This window comes from Salvia hispanica, chromosome 4, assembly GCF_023119035.1.
Source record: "Salvia hispanica cultivar TCC Black 2014 chromosome 4, UniMelb_Shisp_WGS_1.0, whole genome shotgun sequence".
In the NCBI taxonomy this organism is placed as follows: Eukaryota; Viridiplantae; Streptophyta; class Magnoliopsida; order Lamiales; family Lamiaceae; genus Salvia; species Salvia hispanica.
Genome location: NC_062968.1, coordinates 6,841,871 through 6,853,385, shown reverse-complemented (window position 1 = coordinate 6,853,385; position 11,515 = coordinate 6,841,871). Strand labels below are relative to the sequence as shown.

The window sequence follows — 11,515 nt, the reverse complement described above, 5'->3', positions numbered from 1 at the left end:
TCCTATCCTCGTGGCTACGCCACTATTGATTTAATCGAATTCGGATCCTTGTAGAGCCGCAAACTCTACTTGGGTTAGTGTACACCAATGTTAGACAGAGTGCTGGCAATAACATCGTCGGCCGGTGCCTAGTGACCTGGATTGCGGCCGCAGTCCTTGTCATGTAGAATGAGGATATGGTAAACGTCGATGTGAAAAATGGTTGCGCGACCGTGATATTTGAGAAAGAATATATTTTGGTGCCTCGGGTCTTTCTAAAGTTAAAACCCCGATGGACACTTGAAAATGGCATGATAACTATAATTGTGATAAAACTGTTTTCGGCATGAGTCCACCGGAAGAGTAGTGCTTTTATAGTACTCAAACCCTCGCATGTGTTTTCCATGCTGGACAGTGCAGGTTGAGCGGTGAATAGCGGGCTAAGCGGTGTTGAGTAGGTAAATAATAAGATGATCTGTTGGTACTTAAAGTGTCGCTGCTTGTCTCCATACATAAATTTCACTTCTCTCTTGGTCGCTTCCGCTATTTTATGAAAAATTGTTATCTTTTGGTTGGGATGAAACAGCTTGGAATTATTTTGGAAACTCTGATGAGCATTTATGCGACATACTTTTATCGATTTTTCTCAATGCATTATTCTTCTCCTATTTAATTGTTCATTAAATGCTTTGGTTAAATCCCTTGTTAAATGGAACCCTAGCCTATGATCTTTGATGCATTTAAGTCTACCTAGTTAACGCTCGCCGCATTTATTATACCCTAGATGGGCGGATCGCTACAATAGTCTGACATAAATAAAGTTGTTGTTGACATCGTAGTCGACATAAATAATGTTTTATGTTTGGCTGATATCAGTAGTTGACATAAATAATGTTTGTTGTTGACATTCGATATTCTCGCTATTCTTATGTGAATTATAAGTGTTATTTGTTACATTGTTGACATTTTAATACGAGTTGTTGACATTCGATATTCTCGCTTATTGATATGTGAATTATAAGTGTTATTTGTTAGTTGTTGATATTTTAATACTTAGTTGTTGACATTTGATATTCTCGGTATTGATATGTGAGTTGTAAGTGTTATTTTTTAGTTGTTGACATTTTAATATGTGTTGTTGATATTCGATATTCTCGGCATTGATATGTGAGTTGCAAGTGTTATTTGTGAGTTGTTGATATTTTAATACGAGTTGTTGACATTCGATATTCTCAATATTGATATGTGAATTATAAGTGTTATTTTATTGAATGTTGAAGATTTGTAGATTTGAAGATTTGAATGTTGAAGATTTGAAGATTTGAAGATTTGAATGAAGATTTGAAGATTTGAAGATTTGAATGAAGATTTGAAGATTTGAAGATTTGAAGATTTGAATGTTGAAGATTTGAAGATTTGAATGTTGAAGATTTGAAGACTTTGCAACTAGAGTTTTAGAGAGGATTTTAGAAAATGATTTCAAACACAATTTAATGAAAAGACAATTATACCCCATTGTTGACATAATGTGGTATTTGTTGACATTTTGTTAATCTTGTGGATTAATGGCCCATATTGCATCTCAATTCTCAATTTAGCTAAATAATCTCAATCTAACAAGACCATATATATATATATATATATATATATATATATATATATAGGGGAGTGTTATATTGCTAACTCAATTCTTAATTGCTAACTACAATTCAATAATAGCCATTAGATATTCAAATTAAAGGCCTAGATCATTAACCATAAAATATCAATAAGGCTATAGGATTAATTCCAATAAAAATCAATAGGGGTATTAATGTCAAGTTAGTTATAATTAACTTTTAAAAGAAATCCCAAAACTTTAAAATCATATAACATATATCAAATTAAAGATAATTTTATAAGGATTCCAACGATATACTACATGCATATGTTCCGACGCCAAAATTTGAAAAAATCTAGAATTTTCGACATTTTTCGTATTACACAGGTTAATGTCAATACAAGCCTAAGATAATATGTCAATATAAAAGCATATATAATGTCAATCCTAAATTTGTGTTGACATTCTCAAAGCATTGTGTTGATATTTTCGAAACACTATATTGACATTTTCATCCAAAACCCTAATTTGGCGTTTTTTTTTAATTTTTTCGATTTAATTAATAAAAATGAAAATTACACGTGGCAAATTGTAGACCACACGTTTTTTAAAATCATGTGGCCTTAAATTAGTTGTAGTTAGCAATTAAATGATGAGTTAGCAATTGATCACTCCCCTATATATATATATGTCTAAATTTCATTGATGCAGATCGCCTTGGAGGCAGCCATTGGCTTGTTCTTCACACATATCTTGGAGGCACAACTTGAGTACTGGTCTCGCTTGTGACTCTCAAGGTAGAACCACTAAATTCATTTTGCCAATTAGTTGCGCTGTTTCATTTGTTTTCAATTACCATATTATGAATTATGTTTCAGTCGTCTTCAATTCTCATATTATGAATTGTAATGCATGCATACATGACGTCACAGAGTCATGATCGATACCACAAATTTGCCAGATGTTTGATTATCTCCCAACACGCTTGAAGCATTCCTCATATCACTACACCCCCATGTTTTAATTCCACGCTGTCTTCAATCTTTGAAAACACAACGTCCTCTTCGGCTTTGCTGGGCACATGATCACATGATTGATTTCACGAATATCGGCCACTATGGATAGATGTCATGCCAAGTAATAACCCCTATTATATTGGCAGTTGTTGGCAGTGAACAAATGAAAATGGCGAATAAACGAACCAAGGGTGGAAAAAGGCTCTAGAGACCTCTACTCGTCGAGCAGGGCTCCGCCTCAGAGCAACTCGACTGAGTCGAGCAGAGATCTTCCAATCTAGAAGATTCTACTCGGCCGAGTCACACCTCTTGAACGATATTAGGTTTAGCTAGATTAATTGAGAGATGAAGTAGCTAAGTTGGAAAGAAGAATAATTAACACAAGATCAATATAATTCGAGAGAGTTGAGATCTTGTGTGGGGACTTTGATCATTGGTGCTTTTGGAGTTTGTGAAACCACTTGTTGGAAGGACACTTTGGTGTTAGTGTGTACACCATGGGTTGGGTACTTCGTGAAGAGGTTTAATCTAATGTAGTGATCGCCCTAACAATGCTAGAGATAAATAAATGCATAGGAATAGGAATCAAATAGATCGACATAGAGTCTTTGTATAGAATCCTAGAATTTTACATCTCATCTCTATAAGTATCACCCGACACCCATCCAATCTCTTTTTAATCTTTTATTCTATGTTAATTTGTGTTAGTAGTACACAAAACCCAAAATTAATTATAGACTTTCTAAATACTTATTAACCACACGTTACCGTACACTTTCGAATATAACTTAGTTTAAATTAAGTCGAGTCAACTTTCAATGGGCGGTGCGATCCTCCTTTTCGTACATTTTAGCGGATGCCTTATGTTTATTTCCTCTATGTATGTGTTGTTTGGGCCAACCTTTCAAAAGTGTTAGAATTTGTGATGATGGTTATATTATTATTTTTGCTATTTTTTATGTGAGTTTGTTGTTTTTTTCTTTTGTATCTAAAAAAGGCTAACTTTATACGTCAAAATGAATATAATCGATTTCTACTGATCAGATGTCGAGAACTGTATTTGCTTTGATTATATTTCACCACATGAAACTGCTAAGGATATGATCAAGAAGTTGGATATTTTCAAACCATATACGATATAGTATTTTATTCTTTACGCTGCATGCATGCCACATTTTTTAGGCCAAGTTAGTGATCATTATAACCATATCTTATAAAGCGCGTGACAAATTGAAATAACCAAATCAACATACTAATCAATATATATAAAAGTTAGCTAGAAAAAATCTAGTTTAGGTTAGACAGCAACAAGTAGAATTAATATTGAAATCCAAATTAAAGAGAGTGAATAATTAATTCTAACAATCCTCTCTGAACATACCTAAATCATTGTGGATGCATCATGCATGCAATAATTTTTACTCTTTTTTTAATACAATGAGAAACTCTATATAGTTAATTGCTCTTATTTTGAGTATTAGGCACACATTCGGTTTCTTTCTACTCTCTCCGTTAGGCACACATTCGGTTTCTTTCTACTCTCTCCGTCACGCTGTCCTTTTTAGTTTGTCACAACTAAGATGACACATTTCCTTTTTTGGTAACTTTCTCTCTCCAATTAATACACTCAACCACTTTTTCTCACTCCTATTAAAATATCCATCTATCTTCATCTCTCTACTTTAATACCTACACCCACCACCTTCTCTCTCTCTAATTAAACATGACTTTAACCAATAACTCCTAAAATCACGTGCCGGCTAAGCAATGTGTCATCTTAGTCGGGACGGAAGAAGTAGTATACTTTGTCTTGTAAATGCAATTAACATGTAAAGTAACTATACAAAAATATCAAATATAATTACCAAATTAATGAGTAAGTGCGACTTAATTGGTAGTATAATATTTATCCTCCAACAATCAATTGGGGGTTGGAGTCACCTTCGTAAGTGAGTCTGGATGTCATGTGGGCTGAAATGTCATCGCTAACCAAACATCAAATCTCATTTTTAGTATATTATAAACACAAACTCGTTTTTGCATTTTTTATGGAATTACATCAAGTATGTCGGTATACTGTAGCTACTTCAAAAATTTATTTGAATAAAATTACTTTTTTAATGTGAGCTATATATGTATTTAAAAATGAGTTTGAGTTTATTATAAATGGTTAGATATAAAAAAAACTCAGATAAAATAATTACTGTTATATACGTGTTCATATGGCAACTCTGTGCGTCTCTCATGTAAATTAAACATCCACCTAATCAGCTAATCTAGATAGGCCATAATTAAATGACAGCAATTAGTAGTGATAATCCCAAATCAACGTGCCAAAAGCTAGCTTGCAACATATCTAGGCATGTAAAACTCCAAAAATACAGCTAAAAACCTACTGGAATGGAATGAAGTAAAAACCTAGTTCAATAAAGTAATTATATTTTTGAATGAAGTAATAAATCTATTGGAATAAATTATACTATTGTTTACACTGAATAAAGTAAAAACCTAGCTCAATATATTACGTGTTGGAATAAAGTAATAAACTTACTTGAATGAAGTAAAAATCAACTAAAATGAAGTAAAAACCAACTGGAATGAAGTAAAAACTTAGTTCAATGAATTCGAATGAAACATGTGTTAAATCATTGAAAACCTACTGCATGCAATGAACTAAAAACCTGTTAGAATGAAGTAACGACTCATTTAAATGAAGTAATATGGAATGAAGTAAAAATCTGTTCATTTTCAATATATTACTTACTGGAATGAAGCAATAAACTTACTTGAATGTAGTAAAAATCAACCGAAATGAAGTAAAAACCAACTGGAATGAAGTAAAAATCTAGTTCAATGAATTCGAATGAAACATGTGTTAAATCATTTGAAAACCTATTGCATGCAATGAACTAAAAAACTGTTTGAATGAAGTAACGACTCATTTAAATGAAGTAATATGGAATGAAGTAAAAATCTGTTCATTTTCAATATATTACGTACTGGAATGAAGTAATGAACTTACTTGAATGAAGTAAAAACCAACTGGAATGAAGTAAAAACATTTTCACTTTAAATTTATTAGATAATGAACTGAAGTAATAAACTTACTGTAATGAAATAAAAAACTACAAAAATAAAGTAATACCCACTGAAAATAAATTACATCATATTGATTAATTTTTTGCAAACTATGCATACAAAACAGTTCAGTTCATATTACTTCATTATTTGAGCTTATAACTTCATCACGTGTGTTATTTAGTTCATTACGATACTAATTCTTCGCAAACTATACATACAACACAGTTCTCCATCCGTTCTTCTCCACTCCGAAAAATTCCTTCAATCTACCGCTATGATTTCCAACAAAAATCCTTCAAAATCCTTCAAAATACATACAACCGGTGCGCCGCCGTCAGCCTCTCTTCCTCCTCCGTGAACGCCCGCCGGTTTATCCTCGGGTTCAGCTGGTTGAACCACCGCAGCATGCAGCTTTTCCCTTCCAAATCACAAAAAAAATATTGAATTTCAATTTTTAATGTTGAGATTATTGAGAAAGAACTGATTAATTTAATTACCAGATCTTCCGTCCAATTATTAAGATTCCTATTTTGGTGGCCGTAGAGAGCAATGAGCTCCTTGAGTTTGGTGTCCTCGGCGGGGCGCCAATGGCCTCTGGCGCAGAGCTTGGCCTTGCCGCCGCCGTGGGAATGCATGTCGGAGAAATCCTGATCGTCGGATTCAACAGCGGCGTTGAGATCGATGAGATGATTGGCGCCGGAATGGGAGGAGGTGAAGCCCCAGTTTTCTGGTGCGACATTATTGTGGGCGATGGAGAGATTTCTCATGCCGAGAAAAAGCATTGGAGAGGAGGAGGAAGGGGAGAGTGATGAGAGGTCAGAGAGTGATGGGAAGAATTGAGGAGGAAGAAGGGGAAGTAATCATAATATATTGATTCCCCAAAATACCCTTCAGCAAGCTTTGTTGGGTAAAATAATGAAATAAAGGTAAATTAATCCTAACCACAAGATTTAGAAGATGGAGGGCCATAATTTGGTCTCTAGTTCGGTCCTTAAGAATAGTTCGACATTGATCACAACTCTCTCTCTATATATATAGGGGTGCGTTAGGCTCCTTTGCACCCTAAGTGTCCTATTCTACCCTTTCATAATAAATTAATCTGAAAATATTTTTTGTGTGGCAAAATCTGGACCACTCATTTAATAAAAATGAGTGTGCTGATATTGCATCTCATTTCTCAATTAGCCTAAAAAATCTCAATTGATCATGGACCTATAATTATCTATAGGTCCATGATCAATTGAGATTTTTTCAAACGATTCCCCATGATATCAATTTTCCCCATGATATCAATTTTCAAACAGAAGACAAATCGACGAATTTCGGTGTTGAATTTGAAGTTTTTAGGTCGATTTTATCTACTTTGATTCTGTTTTTATGTTTTATTTGTTGATGCCCAGTCAAATTTCTTCCTAATCAATTTTTATTTTTTTTCTTTTTCATCTTTAGCTTCGATTTCACTTCATAATCAACACCTAAGTGTTATCTGATGGATTCTTCATCTTATTCCGAGTCGACGTCGACGAATGGTGGAGGTAATTTGGTTTGATTTTCATTAACATGATTTTTTTGTGTTGTGTTGGTGAATTATACTCTGTTGACATGACATGATGTATGTTACCTGTCAAATTTTGTGTTATGTTGGTGAATTATACTCTGTAGCTATACTCTTTGTTGATATTCTGTTTCATTAACATGATTTTTTTGTGTTATGTTGGTGAATTATACTCTGTTGACATAAACGCACTATTGATATTTAAATTGATGTTCTGTTGACATAAATGCAAATCTGTTGGCATGATGTATGTTATCTGTTAAATATTCTATGTAGCTATACTCTTTGATGACATTTTGTTGATATACAAAATAGTTTTATGCAAAATGAACCCTCCCATGTCTGAACAGCCCCTGCTGTGGTGTTTGTTGGTGGAGGAAGGGGTTATGGATAGTGTTGAGAGTCCATGATAGGATGTCTGATGTATGTTACCTGTTAAATATTCTATGTAGCTATACTCTTTGTTGACATTTTGTTGATATACAAAATAGTTGTATGCAAAATGCAACCTCCCCTGTCTGAACAACCTCTGCTGTGGTGTTTGTTGGTGGAGGAAGGTGTTATGGATAGGGTTGAGAGTCCATGATATAATGTCTGAGATGTTGGTGTTGGTGTGGGTCAATTAAGATATGCTAGTTGACATTATCTGTTTCAGTTTGTTTACATATTTTCCCATTATGTTGTAGGATTTGTTATTCCAATTTATGATTGCTTGCTTATGCAATTTGCATAATTTGAGAGATGAATCTGATTGGATTGCAGTTATCATGATAATTCATTTGCAACTTCTAAGGCTCTGCATATAGCTAATAAGATCAACTCTTCATCAACATTCCATGTATTGGAAGCCTTTTTCCACCATCAGGTACATTGTGAATCTCCTACATCGGTTCTTGATCTTATAATTCATGAAATCTTGTGTGTGGTTCTTTTTTTTCAAGCGCGGTTGTGTAGTATAAAGCTCGAATTACTTAGTTGAAGATTGCAATGCTGCATAACATGCTAATTGCACTTGAGATTGATTGATTGATTGAAAATTAAAACATGAACTGTTTTATGGAAAGGTGACATTTAACAAGTCTAAAGCAGCTGTGAGGGAGCGTATAGCGGACTTCGCAGCAAAGGCCCTTGGATCGTTGCCGTATTGTTCTGCAGTCAAATCCGGCTTCAACGACATGAATTATATGTAAAACATTGTTGTTGACATGAATTATATGTAAAACGTTGTTGTTGACATAAATAATATAGGTCGTTGACATGAAAATATTCGTTGTTGACATTAATTATTTGTAAAATGTTGTTGTTGACATAATAGTTGACATAAATAACGTTTGTTGTTGACATCGTGGTTCCCATAAATAAAATTTGTTGTTGACATCATAGTTGACATAAATAATGTTCGCTGTTGACATTGTAGTTGACATAATGTCTCCGTAGTTGACATCGCGAAAATGACAATTATGCCCCCTAGTTGACATAATGTTTGAGTAGTTGACATTGCGCGAAAATTGTGAATGAGTGGCTGAAAATTGTTGACATTTGGTTATAAGTTGTTGACATTTTAATACAAGTTGGAGTCAGACTTGCCTCCGTGCTACTCGCTGATGAGGGCGTCCAGGCTGCCCCAATCCTGCCTGGAGGGGTAATTACAATTACAATTCATGTTTTTAAGGTTAATTACAATTAAAAATCATGTCAACTATATATACTAGTCATGCCAACAACTAATATAATTATGTCAACTATGGTGCATATCGTGTCAACGGTACATACAAGTCATGTCAACTACGGTACATATCGTGTCAACTACACGTACAAACCATGTCAACTATGTTACACACTATGTCAACTACACGTACAAGCCATGTCAACTATACATAGAAACCATGTCAACAACAATTATAAGTCATGTTATCTACACGTACAAGTCATGTCTACAACAATCAGAGTTGTTTTTTAGTTGTTAACATATGCTAAAAGTTATTGACATTATCTTATTAGTTGTTGATATTTGATTTTACTCTCTAATGACATCTATCTTATAATTTTCTTTATTAATTATAATATTTGTTTTCTGAGTTGTTGACACTTTATACAAGTTGTTGACATTTGGTTATAGGTTGTTGACATTTCAATACAATTTGTTGAACTGATTAACATTTGATATAACTGCTAAGTTCAAAATTCAGAATCCACAATAATAGTTTTAAAACCCATCCAACTATATAATTTAAGATTACTAACACATGGAGATGTAGTCATATAATTTAAGATTACTTAAACATATAATTTAATTATGCTCAATTATAATTCATGTTTTTAAGGTTAGTTACAGTTAAAAATCATGTCAACTATATATACTAGTCATGTCAACAATTAATATAATTATGTCAACTATGGTGCATATCGTGTCAACGGCACATACAAGTCATGTCAACTACGGTACATATCGTGTCAACTACACGTACAAGCCATGTCAACTATGTTACATACTATGTCAACTACACATAGAACCATGTTAACAACAATTATAAGTCATGTCAACAACAATTATAAGCCATGTCAACTACACATAGAACCATGTCAACAACAATTATAAGCCATGTCAACTACATATAGAAACCATGTCAACAACAATTATAAGTCATGTCAACAACACGTACAAATCATGTCGACAACAATTATAACCAAATGTCAACTACACTTTCAAGCCATGTCAACAAAAATTCAGTTATTTTATAAAAACAATATACTCCCTCCGTCCCGCTTTAGCAGTCCCATTGACTTTTCTGTCTTCTTTTTGTAAAAATGATAAAAAATAGTTAAAGTGGAGAAATGGTAAAGTAAGAGAGACAATAATGTAGATAAGACTCTTCTCTATATTATTCTCTCTCTTAATTTATCATTTCTCCTCTTTAACTATTTTTTATCATTTTTACAAAAAGAGGGCAGAAAAGTCAATGGGACTGCAATCATTTTATAAAAACAATATACTATTTAATCTTAGTTATAGTTATTTTATTTTAACAATATTCTCTTCTTTCTCTTTCCCTTTCTCCTGTTGTTTTTCTTTGTTCCTTTCAACTTGTGCGTCATCCATTGGGCCTGCAGCGGGTGGTGAGATAGGAGAGGCTGATTCATTGGCTCACCCCTTTAGGATCATAACCTGGCGATGTAGGGATATTTTCTCTGTTTCTTTCTTCTGCATACTACTTGTAAATTAGTTCTACAATGTTAGTATATAAACTGTAGGAGTAATCTAATGTCAACTCAGAGAAACATATGTAAACAAAATGATGTACTTACTTCATCAAAGAAATGTCCAAATTTAAAAGTTGGAAATTCAGTCAAATCTTCAAGAACTTCCTTTTCTTTTTCAGCAATAACTATTGATTCAGATATTGTTTTCCAGTGATCAAAAGTATCAGGCTTGTCTTGAAGGAACGTCTTGGACAAATGAAGAAACTTGTCGGCCACAGATTCAAGTGGAGTCGTTTGGCTTCCAAGTGCAGATCTAGCCATATCACACACCAATCCAAATAAAAAATTAGATTTGATGTGTGAGGGAGCTTCTTTAAGGACCTTGACAAGATTGATCTTCCCGTAATTCATGTGATTAATGGTTTTCACTACATTCTGTATGAATTCTTTTGGGAGTAGGTTTTGGGAAGACCCAACACCACTGTCATCAACATCAGGCATTTGTTGTTGAGGCACTTGTTCTTCCTCAATGGACCCAACTTCACCGCCAACGACTGCCTTTCTCTCCACCACGATATCATCTCCCGTCTCCTCCCCCATTACATCCTCTGGTCCAAAACATACAGTATATATATATATGTACCACATCATTCATTCATTCATTCATTCATTCATTCATTCATTTATTCATTCAGAAAAACGCTTCATATTTTGGAACGGAGTGGAGCCACGGCTGTGCCTCACCGAATCACACATCATCAAAGAGCTTCTGTCCAAATACAGCAGCCTCTCCGTGAAATCCTGGCTCCAGCAGCAGGGCTCCAAGCATTTCACCGGCCGCCGCCTCTTGATGGCTAACGGCAACGACTGGTACCACCAGCGCCATATCAACAGTCAACAATCAATTAGTGAAATCGATCCTGTTTATAATGTGAATATAACTATGTCAACAGTCATTCAAACAAGCATACACTATGTCAATATCTTGTTTATAATGCACAATCTAATTAGTGAAATTGATCTTGTTTATAATGTGAATATAACTATGTCAACAGCCATTCAAACAAACATACACTATGTCAA

At 34.0% G+C, this 11,515-nt stretch overlaps 1 protein-coding gene across 1 annotated transcript; it reads right to left on the bottom strand.

Annotated features, from left to right (window-relative positions):
* Positions 1–5,884: 5,884 nt before the first annotated feature.
* LOC125219063 (transcription factor MYB56-like) lies at positions 5,885–6,503 on the bottom strand. The gene is made up of 2 exons (XM_048120926.1): positions 6,174–6,503; positions 5,885–6,094 (listed from the first exon to the last, which is right to left on the bottom strand). Exons 1-2 carry the CDS (start codon positions 6,456–6,458, stop codon positions 6,059–6,061), a joined length of 321 nt encoding a protein of 106 aa, XP_047976883.1. The 5' UTR covers positions 6,459–6,503; the 3' UTR covers positions 5,885–6,058.
* Positions 6,504–11,515: the final 5,012 nt, after the last annotated feature.

What these genes read in the sequence shown, in the direction of transcription:
- LOC125219063 (XM_048120926.1), bottom strand. Translation starts at nt 6,458, where the DNA reads ATGCTTTTTCTCGGCATGAGAAATCTCTCCATCGCCCACAATAATGTC. An exon ending in ATAATTGGACGGAAGATCTG is followed by an intron (nt 6,095 to 6,173) that starts GTAATTAAATTA and finishes GTGATTTGGAAG; the next exon opens with GGAAAAGCTGCATGCTGCGG.